General features: G+C 44.6%; 1 protein-coding gene across 1 annotated transcript in view; it reads left to right on the top strand.

Moving 5' to 3' along the window:
- Positions 1-22,161, top strand: part of SNX30 (sorting nexin family member 30) — a 119,440-nt gene that overhangs the window by 74,434 nt on the left and 22,845 nt on the right. Inside the window, exons 5-7 of the mRNA XM_003312216.5 lie at positions 6,019-6,214; positions 8,292-8,491; positions 20,630-20,716. Of these exons, the coding sequence (XP_003312264.2) occupies positions 6,019-6,214; positions 8,292-8,491; positions 20,630-20,716 (483 nt within the window). The remainder of the gene's footprint in view (positions 1-6,018; positions 6,215-8,291; positions 8,492-20,629; positions 20,717-22,161) is intronic.

Here is a 22,161-nt window from a genome sequence, read left to right as displayed (position 1 = left end):
TTTGCTCTGCCAAAAGCAGAGCTAAGTGTTTCCTTAAACACTTGGCAGTATTACTGGGTGAGGCCAGTCTGACCAACAATGGGCATGGAACAGAAGGAACATTTGAGTGTTTGGTGAGGGTTTTCTTCTTAAGGGCGCTTTGAGTGATTACTTGCAGCTGCATTTTACAGACAAGGAAACTCAAGTTCCAGGAGCTTGTCCTTGTTCAGGTAGCGTCACTAGGATCTCAAATTAGGTCTTTGTGGCTACTGAGGCCACACCGTCCCTGTGTATCAGACTGCCTGATTGTTACTTAACCTGCAGCCATGTTCCTATCAGGTGGACATTTGCCAGATAAAACATTTGGGTCCTACACAGTTGCCAGATTCTGTGTATTCAAACTCAAGTTGGTTGTCCACTGGCCTTTCTCTGCACTTCCCTGTTGGCAGAACTGGCCAGAAAACCTGAGGTGCTGTGCTCTCGCTGTCTGCAGAAATGGGGTCACATGCTCAGACCCTCATGCTAGCTTCCCTCCAGTCCCATCTGTTTGGTTTCAGGTATCATATTCCCATGTTCAGGCCATATGTAACATGTTCCATGTTGGCAAGGGTATTGTGGTCCAGATACTTTCTAGTTTTTCAAATCTGCAAAATTGGGAAATAGTTATAGATAACATTAGGTGACATTAAAGACTTCGGAGAGTGTGCCATTCTTCACTCAGTGGAAGCCGCATGACAAAGTCCTTTAGTTTTTATAACCTCAGTTGGCATTGAGCCTTATTGATGACATTCCAGTTCAGCGTCTCTTTTTCCCAGAGGCTTTCCCCCCCCTACAGGTTGGACAGGTACACTTTTTAAAACTAAGTATTTCCTGGCAAACTAAACCTCAGGTATAATTCCTTCAACTCATACTCAAAGTAGAATACATCCTATTCTCCAAAAGCACAACTCACTTTCTCCCCCAAGGTCCATTTTCCAGAAAGCCCTCAAGCACATTCATGTTTACTGAACAAAAAAGAAAAGGGAGGGAAAAGCTTGGACCCCTGGTTGTTAGGAATCTGTATGAAGAATAAGTAGGAAAGAGAGAGAGAGAGAGAGAGAGTGTGTGTGTGTGTGTGTGTGTGTGAGAGAGAGAGAGAGAGAGAGAGAGAGAGAAGGAGATTTATCTATCTGTGGGCCAGGCAGTATGAAAATGACTTAAAAAATATAAGGTCCTTATATGAGAACACATGGACACAGGAAGGGGAACATCACACACCGGGGACTGTTGTGGGGTTGGGGGAGGGGGGAGGGATAGCATTAGGAGATATACCTAATGCTAAATGACGAGTTAATGGGTGCAGCACACCAACATAGCACATGTATACACATGTAACAAACCTGCACGTTGTGCACAGGTACCCTAAAACTTAAAGTATATAATAAAAAATTTAAAAAAAATTAGAAAGAAAAAATATATATTATATATTAATATATAATAAATATATATTAATATATAATATATAATAAATATAATATATGTAATATATATAAAATATCTATATATATAAGGTCCTTTACTGCCTTAATCAAAATCCGACTCCATGTGAGTGAATACAGGAGAGGTGGCTTTAAACAGAACAAATTTTAGCCCTAATTCAGTATCGCTTGCTGAGCAAAATGTGCTAAATGGCCTTATCTTTTCTTTAAAAATTTTTAAAATTGTGATAAAATACACCTAACATTTACTATCCTAACAATTTCTAAGTGTACAGTTCAGTAGTGTTAAGTATATTTAAATTAGTTATGCAGCTCATCTTCAGAACGTTTGCATCTTGCAGATCTGAAACTCTATGCCCATTAAATGGCAGCACCCTATTCCCCCTCTTCCAGCTGCCTCATTTTTTCCTTTAACATACCTTGAATAACTTGATCGTGTTCTGAGATGAGCCACTTACGTGTTCTGCCTTAGGGAATGCAGAGACGCTCTTCCTTTTCTTTGTGATCACATGAGCTTATCAACAAATTAGAAGTGTCCTTAAGAAGAAGCCATTTGTCAATTTTGTCTTTTGTTGCCATTGCTTTTGGTGTTTTAGACATGAAATCCTTGCCCATGCCTATTGACAAATGGGATCTAATTAAACTAAAGAGCTTCTGCACAGCAAAAGAAACTACCATCAGAGTGAACAGGCAACCTAGAAAATGGGAGAAAATTTTCGCAACCTACTCATCTGACAAAGGGCTAATATCCAGAATCTACAATGAACTCAAACAAATTTACAAGAAAAAAACAAACAACCCCATCAAAAAGTGGGCAAAGGACATGAACAGACACTTCTCAAAAGAAGACATTTATGCAGCCAAAAAACACATGAAAAAATGCTCATCTTCACTGGCCATCAGAGAAATGCAAATCAAAACCACAATGAGATACCATCTCACACCAGTTAGAATGGCAGTCATTAAAAAGTCAGGAAACAACAGGTGCTGGAGAGGATGTGGAGAAATAGGAACACTTTTACACTGTTGGTGGGACTGTAAACTAGTTCAACCATTGTGGAAGACAGTGTGGCGATTCCTCAGGGATCTAGAACTAGAAATACCATTTGACCCAGCCATCCCATTACTGGGTATATACCCAAAGGACTATAAATCATGCTGCTATAAAGACACATGCACACGTATGTTTATTGCGGCATTCACAATAGCAAAGACTTGGAACCAAGCCAAATGTCCAACAATGATAGACTGGATTAAGAAAATGTGGCACATATACACCATGGAATACTATGCAGCCATAAAAAAGGATGAGTTCATGTCCTTTGTAGGGACATGGATGAAATTGGAAATCATCATTCTCAGTAAACTGTAGCAAGAACAAAAAACCAAACACTGCATATTCTCACTCATAGGTGGGAATTGAACAATATCACATGGACACAGGAAGGGGGAATATCACACTCTGGGGACTGTTGTGGGGTCGGGGGAGGGGGGAGGGATAGCATCGGGAGATATACCTAATGCTAGATGACGAGTTAGTGGGTGCAGTGCACCAGCATGGCACATGTATACATATGTAACTAACCTGCACAATGTGCACATGTACCCTAAAACTTAAAGTATAATAAAAAAAAAGAAAATTGCCAAAAAAAACCCAAAGATCAAAAAAAAAAAAAAAAAAAAGAAATAATAAACCACAGACCTTCATGTAAAAAAAAAAAAAAAAAAAAAGAAGCCAAAAGGCTGTATGTAATGGCTCATGCCTGTAACACCCAGCGCTTTGGGAGGCCAAGGCAGGTAGACCACCTGAGCCCAGGAGTTCATGTTCAGCCTGGGCAACATGGTGAGACCCCATGTCTATATATTAAAAAGCAGCAGCAGCAGCAGCCAGTAGTAATACTGGAAGAAATGGGGACGCTCAATAGCAACTATATTCAAGTCAATATTTTCATCTTTGGCAGAGTGGGTACAGCAATCAGATGGATACTGCTGAATAACTTTATTCAACATGTAAATTAACTTGATTATCTGGGACACCCTTTCAAAGCTCTACTTGAAGCGGAGCCTGTGCAGTCCAGCGAGCCCATTTGACTCTAGTCCCACTCATAAAAACGCTGTCTGCAGAGGTAATTCCAAGAACTCTGAGGCTTCAGTTATAGTCTTGTGAAGGCCTTGTGCCTTTGAGGATGTTTCTTGTCTAGAATGTGGGAGGTCAGAAGGGGAGATGGAATCTTTAGGACACTCTCTCAGGCAGCCTGACTCTGAAGGGAATGAGAGAGGTGGAGAGGAACTAGAGGAGACTGCTGCTGTTTTTAAGATGGGTCAGCCTTGGGTTTATTTTACATGCTGAAGGATTAGAAGTTGAAGATACAGACAGGAGAGGGGATAATTGGTAGGGCAAGGCCCTCAGTTGGGGGAAGGTATGGATAGGTGCTCCAGAAAAACTCTCAAACCATGGTTTTCCTCTGCTCTCAGACAACAACAGTTGTCATCAACACAGGAGAAGACTTCTGTGACCAAATTGCGGGGTGGGGGTGGGGGCGAGATTTTCCCCAAACACCAAGCAGCCATTGCCAGCTGGATGTCCACCAGTTTAATTCACACATTATTTACCTGGACATAGCATCAGATCCCACAGGTTGAGGACTCAGTCCTCAAGTCTGAGAGCTTCCAGATCTCGGACCTTAAGTTCAAGCCTCCAAAACTTCTGACCAGCCAACTTCAAGTTGGGCTTCCCGTGACCCCTTCTTTGGGTTTCATTAATTTGCTAGAGCAATTCACAGAACTCAGAGAAACACATTTACCAGTTTATTATAAATGATATCACAAAGGATACAGATGAAGAGTTGCATTGGGCGAGGCGTGGGGGAAGGGGCGTGGAACTTCCATGCCCTCCCTGGGTGTAGCACCCTTCAGGAAACTCCACATGTTCAGCTCTCCAGAAGTTCTCTAAACCCAGCTCTCTTGGGTTTTTGTGGAAGCTTCGTGAAAGCAGCATTCCATCCTCCAGGGTGTAGGGAGGGACCTTAGTCAGAAAGGCTGGGGAAGATTCGAGTCCTGCCTTGGGGCAGGTGAAAGGAGGGCAGGGGAAGGACAGAGAGATTCTGTTTCCTGAGGCTTAACACACCCAACATTATAGTGAAAAGACTGGAACAAGGTCTATGGAGGTTATGAGCCAGGAACCGTGGATTAAAAACACACACACACACACACACACACACACACACACCTCAATAGGAAAGGGTGGATCAAGAGCAAAAATGAAGGCCTAAAGAAGGAAGCGAGGAAGGAAGTGAATTCACAAGGTGCCTACACTCAGATACTATAGAGACCTCAGCCTGAAATTGTACATCAAATGCAGAGGGGCGGTCGGGCCATGTTAGCCGTGCATTCCACATTCTCTGCTCTATCCTCTGCATCAGGCCACATCACCAGAAAGCTGTGTCCTTGTTCTGGGTTCCTTTATCTCCCTCTAGTCATACCCTTCTAGGTCTGGGGATTAACATTCTGTTTGTATTGAGGGTGGATATGAGGAACAGACACCTGTACCTTCTGTAAAACCATTTTGTAAGCTACCCTTTCAGTAGGTGACACAGGACAACCTGAAGATTGTATAGATTCCTCTTAGGGTTTGATGATAGGAGGAAGCTTGTTTTATCAGGCAGGCTAATATGCTTTTCTTTTTTGCCCAGGCTGGAGTGAAGTGGCACGATCTCAATTCATTGCAACCTCTGCCTTCCAGGTTCAAATGATTCTCGTGCCTCAGCCTCCTGAGTAGCTGGGACTACAGGTGCATGCCACCACGCCCAACTAATTTTTTTTTTTTTTTTTTTTTTGTATTTTTAGTAGAGACAGGGTTTCACCATGTTGACCAGGCTGGTCTTGAACTCCTGACCTCAAGTGATCTGCCCACCTCAGCCTCCCAAAGTACTGAGATTACAGGCATGAGCCACCGTGCCAAGCCTGGCTAATAAGCTTTATATTTAGATACAATGGGTTATGAAACTCAACATATTTCCAGTTTTGCCTTCAAGAAATCCAGGGTTAAAATGTTTTGCTGTTTACAGCATCCATCCTAGGCCTGAGTTTTCTAGCAATGTTTTTCTGTCACTGTTTCCTGCTTTCCACCCTTTACTCCCCTTATATGGCTTTAGTTGGGGTATAAATAAATGAGTGATGGATCTCGGAACCTCTGCTCTTCAGTTTTGCTCGTAAAGACAACATAGGGTACTTTGTATGGGAGAAACAGATACTTTAAAAAAATTATGTTAGAAACAGCATTGTGTTTAAAGGGCAGTGTGCTCAGGTGAGTGAATTTGATTAAGGATTGGCGTTCAGCTCTGCTGAAAGGGATTTAGGTGTCAACCTACAGGAGCCTGAGTCTGGTGGTTATGACGTCCAGGCCAGGGTCCTCGTGTGAATGTGATTAGAGCCTCTAACTCAGCTCCTTGTTTCCCGAGTTCTCCATTTCCAAACTGAAGCTGCTTTTAGAAGCTGTTTTATTTAGTCCTGCCCATGTGAGTGAGTGAGTGCTTTGAGCTTATTCACATATCATCCTCAGGACCTGAACGCCTACAAGAAGCAAGGGATAGCATTGCTGACCAGAATGGGCGAGTCAGTCAAGCACGTCACTGGCGGCTACAAGCTGAGGACTCGGCCGCTTGAGTTTGCTGCCATAGGTGACTACTTAGATACATTTGCACTCAAACTGGGAACCATTGATCGAATAGCCCAGCGGATCATCAAAGAAGAAATAGGTGAGCTGTCTGTTGAGGTCTCGATTATGCCCTGCAGCCACATTGGCAGAAATACCATTCATGTGTGCTACAGAGAATCAAACTGCAAAATGCTGGAGTGACAGAACTAGGCCATCTTTTGCTTATCAAAGAAATACAAGGAGGGGAGGAGTTAGTTGTGACTGGAACGTCACTTTGCACCCCGTCCTTTGTCCTGCTATGTCAGCCTTATGTTTGCTTTTCCCATGGCCAGCACTGCTGATTTGCCAGGTGTTTCCTCTTTTATGCTCTCTTAACTTTAGCTTTAAAAGTGGAGACATAGACTCAACTGCCCTTCATCCATAGGGAACAATAATTTAGTAAACAAACTTAGATACCTTTTCTGGCAGAAAGATGGTTCAGAAAGATAGCACGGAGACCTGTGTTTGCCAAAGTTATGACCCTGATAAATCTTCAGACTTGTGATTGACTCACCCACCCCACCGTGGTTCATTTTAAACCCACTCCTGCATGGGGAGTTGCCAGGGCCTGTATTGATCCTTCCTCATTTTTGCCTCCACTTCCTTCCCACCCCTCTCGGGGCCACCTGCTTTGCCACATCCCAGAATGTTGGGATCTTTTATCTCCTTACATACACATGGGGCGGACAGACGTGAGCAGTGTAAATGATCACACTGGCATGGGAAGCACGTTGAGAAGGATTCCCCAGCAGTTGCCGTTCATTGGTCACTAAGCCGTGATGACTGTGTTCTGTTGTAACAATGGCAAGACTCCTGGTGACAAATGATGGGCCAGATTTTCTTTATGGGGGAAAAAAATCAACATTTTTTTTTCTCATTTCTTGTACTTGTTCCCTCTACTTGACCCACTGATGATACCATGTGGGGCCCATAGGTTTTGGAGATAGCTGTGGATACCATCCACACCTAAGGATCATGCAGAGTAAATTCTGATGGGATCCAAGGGGCTGAAGTGACCACCGAGTGATAGAGTGAGTCTGCCAGTGTAAGACCACATCTCTTGTATCAAAATGTTTCCTAAAATTCCATTGTTTATCCATTGTGACCGTTTTTTTTTTTTTTTTTTTTTTTTGAGACGGAGTCTCGCTCTGTCGCCCAGGCTGGAGTGCAGTGGCACCATCTCGGCTCACTGCAAGCTCCGCCTCCTGGGTTCATGCCATTCTCCTGCCTCAGCCTCCCGAGTAGCTGGGACTACAGGCGCCCGCCACCACGCCCGGCTAATTTTTTGTATTTTTAGTAGAGATTGGGTTTCACCGTGTTAGTCAGGATGGTCTCGATCTCCTGACCTCATGATCCACCCACCTCGGCCTCCCAAAGTGCTGGGATTACAGGCGTGAGCCACCGTGCCTGGCCCCTGATTTTATTTTTTAACCTTTAAAAACATCTCCCTAAACCTATATGAAACTCTGCCTCCATTGCCTCTTAAAATACTGCTTCACACTATGGGTAGGCGAGTGGTTATTTTCTTTCTTTTTTCTTTTTTTTTTTTGTGACGGAGTCTCGCTTTGTTGCCCAGGCTAGAGTGCAGTGGAGTGATCTCGGCTCACTGCAACCTCTGCCTCCTGGGTTCAAGCAATTCTCCTGCCTCAGCCTCCCGAGTAGTTGGGACGATAGGCGCCTGCCACCACACCCGGCTAATTTTTTTGTATTTTTAGTAGAGACGGGGTTTCACTGTGTTAGCAGGATGGTCTTGATCTCCTGACCTTGTGATCCACCCACCTTGGCCTCCTAAAGTGCTGGGATTACAGATATGAGCCACCACTAGGCCAGCGAGTGGTTATTTTCGAAGATGTTTGGTGGATGTGGCTGCTACTGCTTTTCCCCATAGGGCCCATTATCCAGAGGCATGGCATTCCCATCACGGGATGGAATGGATTGATGTAACATGAGCTGTCAGAGGTTTTTAAGCAGTTGTGCTAGAAACAGTGTTGTGTTTAAAGAAGAGTGGGATCAGGTGAGTGAATGGCCAAAGAAACACATGTTCATGTAGAGAGCTCTTGGCTGTGGTGATTACTGAGTCAGTAATAGCAGCAGCTGCTACCCAGCCAGATTTTAATTAGTTTCTCTTCCCTGTTCAGAGTACCTTGTGGAGCTGAGAGAATATGGGCCTGTGTACTCCACGTGGAGCGCCTTGGAGGGTGAGCTGGCCGAACCCCTGGAGGGTGTGTCAGCTTGCATTGGGAACTGCTCTACAGCCTTAGAAGAGCTGACAGATGACATGACAGAAGACTTCCTACCTGTGCTCAGGGAATATATTTTATACTCTGACTCCATGAAGGTAAGCTGGCTTGCTTCTTGTGTATTTGCATACTTTCTTTGTAATAGCAGTTATCAGAAAGTAATGGATTATTGCCTGTTTGCATGTGATATAAGTTTCCTTCTTCCTGGGTGGGCAGGATCAGACATGTGGACTGACATCATGGACATATAAATGGAACACATGGTGAATGAAGTACGTGAATTAAACAAAAAAAAAGTTTGGGAAGAAATTCTTACTGGTTTCTCTGAGAGTTCAAGAAGATATAATGCCTATGAAATAAGAACAAAGATGCCATGGAAAAGTAATAATTAGAGCTCTTGGAAGTTAAAACATGATTGCTGAAATAAAACTGAATAATCAAGTTGGAAGGTGAAATTGAAGAAATCTTAAAGTAAGACAAAACAAAAGTTGCTGGAAAATAGAACAAAAATGCAAAAGTACTGAAAATATGAAAGAAAAGAGACATAGGGGATTAATCCCAAAGGTTCAGCATCTGACTGATAAGAGTTCCTGAGAGAACAGGGAAGACTGAGGGAAGGAAATTGTAAAAGAAATAATACAAGAAAGTCCCCCAAAGCTGAAGACATAAATCATCTGATTAAAAGGACATGATAATTGCCCAGCAAAAGGATTGAAAAGATCACCAACCCAAAGCATATTATTGTGGAATTTTAGAACAAAAGTGATACAAATTTGAAAGCTTTTTAAAGCAGAGGGAGGGGCAGATGATGTATAAAAGGAACAAGAGTGAGAATGGCTTTGGTCTAGCAGCGGTGAATGAGAAGAGGAACTATGAGGACAAAAAAAATCTTTGGCCTCAAATTCTGTATGCAGAATCCGAGTAGAGTGCAGGAGGAAATGCGCCAGTGCCCACACCGGAAACTTCCCCGGCCTGCACATAGACTGGTTGGAGAACATCTCTTCAGGAGACTCCAACGATGGGGGCACTGATTAGTGGAAAGGCCCAGTCTTTATGACCAATAGAAAAAGATACGTGGTTCAGTGTTGAACATTCCCACCTCTAAATAGCACCCTCCTGCTTCTCAAAGGAGACCTCTGAATGATTAATCTGTCTTTGGGGCAGGTCTAGGGCATCCCATGAGGAAAGACCTGAATAGGGACTGACCTGAATTCCAGAGAGAAACCTGTCAGTCAACATTGGGTTGTAAAAATGTTAAACCAGAAAGATCGTAGATCCACGAAAACATTGTACAGCTTGAGAACAGGAATTAAAAAATAATGAATCAACTAGTTATAAAAACAAATTATGATGGAAAACTTTAAGCACATGCTAAAGCAGAGAGAATAGTGACGAACTGCCACATACCCATTCTCCTTGTTCCATCTTGTCCCATCAGGTGTGAAGGGTTGATACGTACTAAACTGTGGACAGTGGAAAATGGAGCCTCTGGGGAATCCCCTTTTCATGTGTGCGCTATAAAGTTGCTAATAAAACACTTTCCAAGCCAGGATTGAATTTGGATCTCTCAGTGACCAGGGAAATGGTTTGAATTTCCTTATCTATAAGTGGGAAATGATGGTGGTGATAGGGTTAAGTCAGATTTGAGATCATTAGCCTGAGACCACTAGTTGGAAATTATTGGAACTGAGGCTGTAAACCAAAACTTCTGGCTGTGAATTTGCAGCTCATTCTCCTGTATCATGTTGACTTTTATTTAAAAAAATTGGGATATACACATTGAATTTTTGATCCTATGGCCAAAACAAGTTATAGAAAGACATCCTGACTTTCTTAAAATGAACTAGAATATTTCACTTATCAAGCTAATGGTATCTGTGTTTTTCATTTGTTTGTTTTTTTGAGATGGAGTCTCACTCTGTCATCACCAGGCTGGAGTGCAGTGGCACGATCTTGGCTCACTGCAACCTCTGCCTCCTGGGTTCAAGTGATTCTGGTGCCTCAGCCTCCCGAGTAGCTGGGATTACAGGCACCCACCACCACACCCAGCTAATTTTTGTATTTTTAGTAGAGACAGGGTTTCCCCATGTTGGCCACCCTTGATCTCCTGACCTTATGATCCATCTGCCTCGGCCTCTCAAAGTGCTGGGATTACAGGCGTGAGCCACTGCGCCTGGCCGGTATCTTTTTTTTTTTTTTTGAGACAGAGTCCTGCTCTGTCGCCCAGGCTGGAGTGCAGTGGCACGATCTCAGCTCACCGCAAGCTCCGCCTCCCGGGTTCATGCCATTCTCCTGCCTCAGCCTCCTGAGCAGCTGGGACCACAGGTGCCCCCCACAATGCCCGGCTAATTTTTTGTATTTTTTTAGTGTCAGCCAGGATGGTCTCGATCTCCTGACCTCGTGATCCGCCCGCCTCGGCCTCCCAAAGTGCTGGGATTACAGGCGTGAGCCACTGCGCCTAGCCCTGGTATCTGTTCTTAAAAATAAGTTTTTACAATTCCTGGAGTGTCCGTGGATTTGTCTCTTATGTATACACACCCTTCATCAAATACTCTCTTAACCTTGCCAGATGAAAAATCCAATGCATACACAGCACTGGGATACTATAGTACAAATTACTCTCTTTTTTTTCCTGTGGCAAGTATGTTAGTATATATTTGTATTTGAAGCACGATTTTAAAATGTCATATAGCAAGGATTTATCTGGCATCTATAAAACATTACACTGGGAGACATAGCTTGTGTAATTTAAGTTAGACATCAAAGAAACATTTGTTTGCTCTTTCTTTACCCCCCATGTGTGGGGCATATGTATGGAGTTTCTTGTTTACTGAGCCTGAAAAATCAGGTCAATGAGGCTGAGCAAATGGGATTGATTGTACACAGTCTGTCTGGGGAAGGGCATGGAAAAGAGGAAGTGTGGACTGGCAGTCTCTGAAACCCAAGCTCTATCCCTGATAGTAGCTGAGCTGAGTCCAATTAATAAGAAACAGGGCCACTGCTCCTCCACTTTTCACCAGGAAAATGTCTCTGCAGAGTGCCCTGGGCACGATAGGAGTGATTGGATGGCAAAGCAAAGACTGTGTCTGGGATTATCAGGGTCTGTGTGGCTGGGACTAAAGACACCAGGAGAATGATAGATGTCTTAAGTGGCTTGCCCACCTTTTCACATTGCTGCTCTGTAAGAATTTTTAAGTATCTTTTCTTCCTCCGAGAGAGTCATATAGTTCCATTTCCAAAATGGCTTTCTGATTTTTGAAACTTAAGTAGGGCAGACTTTGCTGTGCAGTATGGAAACTAAGCATGGAGCAGAGGACTTGCCACAGGCCTGGCTGTGGCCTGTTCTTTATTTTTTGGAGATGGACTCTTGCTCTGTCACCCAGGCTGGAGGGCAGTGGCACGATCTTGGCTCACTGCAACCTCCACCTCCCGGGTTCAAGTGATTCTCCTGCCTCAGGCTCCCGAGTAGCTGGGATTACAGGTGCACACCACCATGCCTGGCTAATTTTTGTGTTTTTAATAGACACAGGTTTCAAGACGTTGGCCAGGCTGGTCTCAAACTCCTGACCTCAAGTGATCTGCCTGCTCTGGCCTCCCAAAATGCTGGGATCACAGGCGTGAGCCCCCACATCAGGCCTGTGGCCCGTTCTTCATCAGCTGCTGAATGGTCCTCAGAGCTGAGAAAGTCCTGGGTTGGTTTTGGTGAGGAGTTACTGGTGTGGTGAGGTTCTGTCAGTCTATCTTCATCATGGCCTTGAGGGAACCTAATGGTGAGTGTTTGTCCTCATCATTTGGAAGTAGTGGCCTGTGCCTTAGGAATTTGAAATGGTGGAGGGCTGGTCCATCCCTGGATGGGAAAATGCCAGGGAAAAGTCCTGTCCTGATGGAGCTGTGGTTGGGGTTCCTCTCTGAGTTCGAAAGGGCCTTTAGGATCATCTTTCTCATTTGCTCATTGTTGACACGAAGAAACAGACCCTTGTGGGTAAATCTTTTCTCTGTTGCATGGCCACAGGACTATACTCCTTAGTGACCAATCAGCTTGTAGCTGTGTGTTTACTACTTGCCAGGAGGCAAACTAGGTGACTTTAGGCTTTTCAAGCCTGGCCTCCAACTGTATCTCTTTCAGGACAATTGTGGCTAGGTATGTTCTGTTCCCTTTGGAGGTAGAGAGCATAGAAAAATAGGGTCATTATCAAGGCACTCGGAACAAATGGAACAATGTGAGTTGAAGCAGTGAACAATGAGAACAGCTTGTACTAGAAAGACGGTTGAAGGCATGTGTCACAAGGATATGTATGCAGGGGACAGGAAGGTACAAAAGGTTAGTTACCCTTAAGCCCAGGCTCAAGTTAAATACCTCGCAGACATCCACAGGTGAGCCCTTACGTAGTATTTCACATCCTATAAACTGTGTGTGTATAATGAAATTAGGGTAGTGATGGGTTGAAAGAGGCCCTCTTGAAGTCCTCACCACTTTTCTGGCAGTGCCTTTTGAGTATTAGCGTTGTCATGACTAGGCCAAATGTTGGAGAAGCTTTATTCCTGAAGGTTTGGGCAGGACTATCTTATTTCCCACACTGCCTTATCCATAGAAGGTGGTCAGCAAGCATGTAATTGAATCGGACAATTTGGTAAATTTGCGACACTTACAAATATACAATGATTGCGCATTGTACATCTTATTTTTAAGAGGTTTATCTATGTCAATACGCATGCTTATCTCAGGGGTCTTGGTGAATGACTGGGGTGGGGTGAGGGTCTGAAGTAAGAGTGGGTTGTAAGGGAAAGCCACATGGAAAAGGCTGTGGCTGGAGACTTGGAAGACATATGGGAGTGAGCTGCGCAAGGGTCGGAGGATGGAGCATTTTAGGCAGAGGGGAGCAGCCAGTGCAAAGTCCGAAAGCTGAAATGAGCTCAGAGTCTTTGCAGATCAGAAAGGCTGGGGAGTGGAACCTGGTGAGCAAAGGAGTAAGTGGTAAGCGGTGAGGTCAAAGAGAGGTAGCAGCCTGGTCCTGCAGTAGCTTTTTTTTTTTTTTTTTTTTTTAGACAGAGTCTCACTCTGTTGCCCAGGCTGCGTGATCTCAGCTCACTGCAACCTCCGCTTCCCGGTTCAAGCGATTCTCCTGCCTTAGCCTCCTGAGTAGCTGGGATTACAGGTGCGTACCACCACGCCCGGCTAATTTTTGTATTTTTAGTAGAGACGGGGTTTCACCATGTTGGTGAGGCTGGTCTCGAACTCCTGACCTCATGATCCACCCACATTGGCCTCCCAAATGCAGTAGCGTCTTAAAGACCATCTTAAAGGCTGGTAAGAGTCTGGACTTTATTCTAAGGACTAGAAGAGAAGCCATTTGGTTTTATGCAGGGGGATGACAGGATGTGATTTTCACTTTAAGAAGACAACTAGTGCTACAGTATGGAGACTAGATTGTAGAGGATGAGAGTGGTGATTGGGAAGGCCGTTCAGAAGGCTGTCACAGGGAGCCAAGGGCAGAAAACTAGGTGGTGGAGCCTGGACTGCAGTGGTAGAGACGTGGGTGGATTTGGGGTATATTTTGGATGATGGGCCAATGGCACTTGCTGCTGTAGTGATGCAAAATAAGAAAGGAATTGGGGTTTTTGGCTTTAGCAGCTGGGTGGATCGCAGTACTGTTTATTGGGACGGGGAGGGTCCAGGGAGGAACAGGTGGAGCAGTTGGGAGTCCACTATTTTGGGCATGTGGAATTCAGAATGCCTCCTAATCATTAAAGTGGAGATGTCATGGCAGTTGGTTTTGAGTTAGTCTAGAGTGGGAATAGAAATTTGGGAGTCATTAGTGTATGAATGGTGTTTAAATCTCTGAGACCGATGGAGATCGTATGAGGAGATGTGATTGAGGTGCGTAGAGTGTGAAGGCCTGCGCCTGTGGCATGGTAATATTTATTGATCTATCACCTTAAGACGAAAGAACAAGTAGCAAAGGAGCCCACGAAGGAAGGGTTGGTGTGGCAGGAGGGAAGAAGAGGATTGCCTCCACGAAGCCAAGATAAATGTTTTAAGAAGGGGGCAAAATATATCTGTTGGATTTAATAATATGGACATCGTTGGTGACCGAGATTACAAGTGTGAAATGTGGATGCAGAAGTTTTGGTTTAAAGACAAAGTTTGTCTTCCAGTTGGAGATAACTTCTACAACATTCCGGGGTAGTCCTTTTCAAAAGCCAATTTAAATTGTCAGGCGGTTTCTTCAGCCTGCCCGCCCCTTCCCCACAGGGCCACAAGGTGGCGCTGATGAGTCAAACTCCGGGAACGCGAACAGTTGGTGCTTTAGGTTGGCCATTTCCGGTGCTTTTCCAAAACTGAAATGAAGAGTTTTCTGGAAGATTGATTTGTCAGGGAAAAAATGTCCCCTTTCCTGAACAAAAGAGATTATACAGAGTGGCTAATTTCTTGCAGCTAAAATAATGTGAAGAAGCAGGATGTGAAATATGCCTGATTTCAAAGGCTTTAAAAAAATAAGAAAAATATTAAAATGAGAACTCTGAGATTCCCAGTAATGGCAGACTGAATACACATTTAAACTTCACCAAAATGACACTAAAAGGATTTTGAAAAAAGTCACAAGCCCACAGACAAGAGCAACAGGCAAGGAGGCAATAGCAGTACAATTTTGGGAACGGATTGAGAGTTAATAAGTACTTTAAATGACTCAAGCTGATTTTGAAACCGACTGTGGGGGAAAAAACTGAGAAGCCACCTGGTTTACACCGCGGAACCCTCCAAAAAGGTCAAGAGTTGGCAGCACCATGCCCCTCTGGGACTGAGGTAGAGCTGAAGAGAAGAATAAATCTAGAGTCTGTTTAAGAATTCTAGCTTCTGATCCTCTCCTCCCTGCTCACACAGGGGCCACTTCCTTCTCCACTTGGGCAGAACTGGGGGTCGATTCTCTGGAGGGGGCCTCTGTGGAGCAAGAGACTCTAGGCACACTTGAGGGTGTTCAGTGAAAGATTAGTGATGTTGAGACTCTTCTCCTGCTTGACTCTCAGCCTTAGATCTTCCATGCAAGGAGGAAAAGAGCCTTTTCTAGAAAATCTGGACGGGCCAAGAGAAGTGACCCACAGATACTGATATTGGCTGGCGATGGAGAACCAGGGTGGTCCCTCAATGAAAGGACCCAGCCGAGTCTCCTATGGAGAATGTCAACAAGCCCTCTGTGCAGAGAGCTTTCAATCCATTTCCATGGAGTTTCCCTCTTGGATGAGTGGACAGACAAGGGTCACCAGATATGTAAGGGAAGATTTGAATATGAATATCAGAAGTAAAACAAAGAAGAAAAACCTATTGAATGAAACACTGATGGGGAAGAAAATTTCCAGAAAAAAAATGTTAATATTTTCCAAAAGAGAAGATATCACAGCCATAAAACAGTAATTTTTAAAAATTCAGAGAACAAAGAGCTCTTGGAAATTAAAACCATAATAGGAATAAAAAAATTAATAGAAGAGTTAGAAGAAAAAGTTAAGCAAGTCACATATGAAAAGAAGCCAAAAGAGAATTGGAGAAAAAAATATGAAAATTAGAGGATTAGACCATCTGAATAACAGGTGTGCAGGCAGAGAAGCAGAGAAATGGGAAGCATCAAAGAAGCCATTCAAGGAAAAAGACCAGAAGGGAAGAAATAATGTATCACTGATTGTGTCTGTGTGATGAGATTATGTATGACTTCTCCCCCTCCTTTAAATTTTCCAAATTTTGTGTAAAAATATATTTTAAAATGAGGGGATAATGTGTGGTTTCAGTGTTACCACCATTGCCCCAGGACATCTAACTCGCAGGTGGTCCTGGTTTCCATAGAATGAATATGTAAAAGGAGCATGTTGAAAGGGGTAACCTGAACTCAGTCATTTAACCAGAGCTAGTGATATCACCAGTACCAGATCAGACTCATTTTCCTGCCTGCAGGAAAGTGCCCTTCTAGAGGGCTACCCTAAGCCACAGGGCTCCGTGCGTATTTTATTTTTATTCTCATTTGTTCTTTATTACTGAACACCCATTACTCTACATGAATTCCACTTGGGTCTTGGGTCGTCAGCCCTGGCCTACAGGAATATGAACCATCCCATCCTGCAGTTCTCTGTGGGGGGTGAGCTGTTACTGCTGCTTTGGTATCCTCTTCCAGCCCTGCACCCTAGCTCCCCTCTTCCACAAAGCTTTGAAGCTGAAAAACTTGGTGGGCTTGAAGAGGCTTTTTGGTAGCTGCTGACCTTTGGCGCTGGGGCTCTTTTTCTGCCTTTTCCCCTCCCATAGTTTGTGAGCCCACAGCCTTGCCAGGGGTCAGACATGTGCATGAGTCTGAGGGTGGGGAAGGGATGCTGTGCTTTCCCGTAGATGCCACTGTGGTCTTTTTTGGGACAAATCCAGTGCAGATGTTGAAAGCCAAACCACAGGATGCATCTGTCATCCAACTCTTCCAAACATTTTGTCATTGTAGATAAAGGCTGTTTGATTAGTATTTCATGGATGACATAACTATAGACCTCTTAATGACTGTTATTAATTTGTTATATTTGGATGACAGATATTGTGTTTCTATTGTTTAGCCTTTTTATTATAGAAAAATTCAAACATATCACAAAATAGAATGATAACAATAAACCCACATGTATCCCAGCCGTCCCGCGCATACCCCAGCCAGCATCAGCAGTTGCCCACTCATGACTCATCTGGTTCTGTCTCTCTGTCACGCTGCTCCCAACTCCCACCCTGTGGTTTAATTTTACACAAATCCTGGAATCATATTATTTCATACAGAAACGTTTAGTACATATCTCTAAAATACAAGCATTCTTTTTTTTTTAAAAAAAAGGACTACCTAATTATGTTTAAATATCCAGTTAGTGTTCAAATTTCCCCAGTTTGTCTCAGACACAGTTTCTGTTTCTTTTTCCAAATTGAGATCCAAACAGGATCTGTACATTGATTGGTATGTTTCTTAAATATTAAAAAATCCTTCTTTGTCCATTTATTTTTCCTTGTAATTTATTTGTTAAAGAATCATTTGTCTTCTCTTCATTGGAAAAGAGAGATAGTAAAGTTCCAGGTTATTAGGACCACTTGAAATCACAACAAAATGTTCTAATGTTTTAAAAAATAAGTGTCCGAGAGGAATTTATTCCATGTCTGTAATTAAAAGTCATCTTGTGAGTGTGAGGCCCTCCTTGGGCACCCTATGTATGATTTTGCCTTCCCCAAACCCTTGGTACTTCCCTTCCATTCCTGTTTTATTTTTCCTCCTAATGCCTAGAGTTACCTACTATATATTTTACTTGCTTCTTGTCTGCCTCTCCTCTAGAATGTAAGCTCCACATGGTTTTGTGATTTGTTCTCTGCTGTATCCCCCTCCCTGGCTAGATGAATGAAGATGCATGAAGGCAGGGCAGAAGCAGGGTGGGGATGGGTGTGTAGAGGAGGGCAGGTGGTGCGAGGCGTGAGGAGAAAAGTCTCACTGTGCCCTTCGCCTTTTTGATGTGTCATATCAATGGGATGCAGATCCCTATAAAGTTCTGTGAGAAGTTCAGATGATGACTCTCTTCTGCTTGTCACTCAATGATGGAGGGGCCTCTCTGCAGACGCCAGCTTGGTCTCTTGGCCTCTTTACCCCACTGCCGGCTCGGGCCTCATCTCACAGCCATAGGCTGGTTTGACCAATTTTATCAATAGAGACTGGGCTGGGGGCCCATCCTCTCAGAACATCACCAACAGCATGCAAAGGTGTCCCAATGAGGGTGGTGGTAGTCAGCAGTTTGTCTTGATTCAGAACACGTTGCCCTACCTTCAGCGTGGTTGGATTTTGGGCCAGCTGCAAAGCCACATGCTGGAAGGCAGCAGGAACAGCCTGAATGAGCCACTGCTGTGCCATGAGCCAGGTGTGGCCTTGAACAGGGCCCGCCACCATCCCTTAGTCTCCTCGTCTGTAGAATAGGGAAGATGCGCGTTCACTCTGCAGGGTTGCTGGGAGCCTTTTGTGCTGTCCAGTGATGCAGGGCTGTTAGGGCGGATCCTCCAGTCAGCCTGCGCCAGAGGGCAGCATTCTGGCCACGCTGGATAACACTGAGAGACAGAGACCCTGCCTCTCCTGTGGGCCAGGGCAGGCCCAGGCCAACTGGAGAGAGGGATATGGCTGGATCTGCAGGCCCCCTCGTCTGTTTTGGGCATGGGGAGAGGAGATGCTTTTGCACTGTTGTAGCTGAGTGGGGTTGATGCATCTCCTCCCCACCCCTCGTAGTCCCAGGGGTCTTGCAACCCCAGCAGTGCCCCCAGGAGCCCCCACGCTGTGCTGGCATTGTTCCAGGGCATTGTCTTAACAGCTTTAGTTAGGAGGCTCTTGCCACACTGACAGAGTGTGTGTCACTGGGTCAACTCAGACTCCTTCCTAGAAGCGCTAGTCTGCATATGTGGTTTTTTTTTCCAGTAAGATGCTAGGCATCCTGTGAAGGGAAGTGCACACCAGTGATAAGCATCCCACATGGCCCCTGCCCTGCTGTTCCATTGCACCTTGGGGAACCACATTTGCACGTCCATGGAGAAGAGGATTTTTACTACTGCTGTATCAGACCAATAGATTTAGATTATTTTCTGGGCTGTATGAAGTCCACAAAGGACTCTTTTTTACTTTATAGATTTATGTCATCCAGTATGGTAGCCACTAGCCATATGTGGCTATTTAAGTTTAAATTCAAATGAGTAACGTTGAATAAAAATGTAAATCCAGTTCCCCAGTCCTGCTAGCTTTGTTTCATGTGCTCAGTAGGCACGTGGAGGCAGTGGCTCCTGGGTTAGTGTAGATTATAAAACGTTTCCATTATAGCAGAAAGTTCCATTGAACAGCACTGTAAATATTCCTACTCAAAGATGAATGAGTGTGGGGAGGGAATGTCAGGGCACTTAGGAGACAGCTGAGTGGCAATTGACGAAAAATTATTGCAATTTTAACCTCATTTTCATTTCATGATAAAACACTTCCTAAAGCAAACTTTTCAGAGGAAGACTTGAGGTTCCCGGTATTGACACATTCCATTAGAAGGTTGAACCCACAACACTCTCAACTCTTCAGTTGCCTGTCACCTTTAGCACAGGCAGGGATATGGGGTGCCCGTGCTTAGCCAAGGAGTGACTCCTTCCTGCCTTGACTCCTCACGCTGCTGGAAGGTCCCCTGTGGGGAAAGTGCATGATTAGAAACTTTCATAGCAATTTATTTCTTTTGAGTTAGTGGAAAAGAAAGGTCTCATCACTCTTGGTTTGCCACTTGTGATTCTATTAAAGGAAGAAGAAAGAAACCCGTTGATGAAACAGACACCTTTCTAGAAGGTCTACTGCAAGCTTTTCTGTTTTGCTTGGTGGGTTCATAGCAGCAGAGCTTGGACTAAGTGAGGGGAGCCCCAGGCACAGATTTACAGGGGCATTCACTCTCAGGTGCCAACCTTGTACTCACATGGGCCAAAGAGGGAGTGTCTCCTTACATTTTGCACCCCGGGTGCCTAGCTTGCCTCACTCCTGTCCCATCCAGGGCTGGCTCTCTTGGGGCCCATTGAGCCTTCACTCTGGTGGGCTGGCTGCGTGGTTCTAGGAATTCTGGACTTGCACAGGTATAGCCCCTTTAGCACATACAGGCGCATACTGTGTCTGAGCCTCTGTCACACTGAACCCCTCAGGTAGGGAGTGCATCTCTCTGCTCTTTCTATACCTGGACCAGAGTAGAGGACTAGTAAGTGGCTAATGAATGAATCATTGAACAGATCAGTCCACTAGGGGTCCAGTCAGTGAATTAAAGAGTGAAGAGTTCTCTTAGACTTTAAGATTTCAGAGAACATCCAGTGTTGTAGCCTGCAAAGCTCCGCATTTCTGCACAGCCGGGCTCCGGCTGCACACAGTGACGCGGAGAGTCCTCCCAGCAGCGTGACAATGGATGGGTGCTGTTTCCTCCACTTGCCTTTCCCTAGAATTTTTTTCCTTTCAGCGTCAGGTTTTAGTTACTTTACTAGAAACTCCAGCATCAGGAGTGGTTCTCCTCTCTTCCCTCCTTTCTCCTGCTTCCTCCAGAGTTTCTGCCATGGCCAGACTGTCCTAGGAGCACATGGCTGGGCCTGGGGTAGGCCTTGATTTGGGGAGGCGTGGGGGAAAAGAAGCAATTGCCTGGGGGTGGGAGGCCCCTTTGTGGACTCAGTGTTACATGCTTCTCTCCTCTGCTTCCCACAGAGTGTATTGAAGAAGAGGGACCAAGTTCAAGCAGAGTATGAAGCCAAACTGGAAGCTGTGGCTCTGCGGAAGGAAGACCGCCCCAAGGTCAGGGAAGCCACCTGGGAAGGGCTGCAAAGCTGTAGTCTCCCTGCTGGTGCTAAGTAAATTCTCATCTCTAGATCTGTATGACTAAGAGTGGTCAGTGCCGGCTGGGCTACCTTGATGATGTTGTCCTTTTTCACTCCCTTTCTGTCCTATTTCTGCGAGTTCCTAGTGTTCACTTGGGATTGAGTTTTCCACTATTTCCTGGGCCTAATTTTTTTTTTTTTTAAAGACTTACAGCTCTGCCATTCATCGGCAGTTCCTTGCTCCATAAAATGGCATTGCAGAGAGAAGGAAAGAATAGCCTAAATCAGTGCTTTCAAAGTGTGGTTCATAGGCCCACAAACTGTACAATCCATGATGAGGAAAGTATAGAAGCACTTGGAAACTTCTATAGGAATTTGATGTTGCTGCAGAACCAGTTGAACACATTGTGTTGAACACTCAAGGCAAGCGTGTTAAACTCACGTGAGGAGTTGCGTGTGGAGCAAGCTGCATGCTGGTTCTGCACGGCAGGACTACAGCTTGGTCGAATTGGGGGAAAAAGCCAACAAAAAGTGGCCCTTTACTCCACAGAGTTCGAGCAGCACTAATCTTGCTTGTCTAGGATGCCTTCTGGCTCCAGTGTTTGTAACTGCTCGGTAGGTTCACCTCGCCTGCTGCCTAGACAGAGCTGATTTATCAGGACAAGGGAATCGTAATGGAGAAAGAGTAATTCGTGCAGAACTAGCTTACGGGACACTGGAGTTTTACTGTTATTCAAATCATTCTCCCTGAGCATTTGGGGATCAGAGTTTTTAAAGATAATTTGGTGGGTAGGGGCTTAGGAAGTGAGGAGTGCTGATTGGTCAGGTAGGAGATGGAATCATAGCGGGTGGAAGTGAGATTTTCTTGCTGTGTCTTCTGCTCCTGGGTGGGATTGCAGAACTGGTTGAGCCAGATGACCACCTTTTTACATTTGTGGGCTAAATGCGAACTTTTAAAATATATACAAACAAATCATCCTTTGTCATCCCTTTAAATCCCTTTGTTGAAAGGAAACTTTTAAAATATGCACAAATAAATCATCCTATGTCATCCCTTTAAGTGAGACTGAGACATGGCTCAGCAGATGGCACCATGTTCCAGAATATCACAGGCCAGCTCGGAACTCGTCAGTGGGGCTGGCCATAGGCAGGCCTCCTCTTACTGGGGAGGTTGAGATGGGAGGATCCCTTGAGGCCAGGAGTTAGAGGCTGCAGTGTGTTATGATTGCGCCTGTGAATGGCCACTGCACCCCAGCCTGGGCAGCATAGGGAGACCCTATCTTAAAAAAAAAAAGGTTTTGGACTTTGGGGCATTTTGGGTTTTCAGACTGGGGACGCCCAACCTGTGTAACAATGATTTACAAGGTATTTACGTTGTATTAGGTATTATAAGTAATCTAGAGATGATTTAAAGTATACAGG

Source organism: Pan troglodytes, chromosome 11, assembly GCF_028858775.2.
Source record: "Pan troglodytes isolate AG18354 chromosome 11, NHGRI_mPanTro3-v2.0_pri, whole genome shotgun sequence".
Taxonomy (NCBI): domain Eukaryota; kingdom Metazoa; phylum Chordata; class Mammalia; order Primates; family Hominidae; genus Pan; species Pan troglodytes.
The sequence above is the reverse complement of the archived record's forward strand: the minus strand, read 5'-3'. Positions and strand labels throughout refer to the sequence as shown.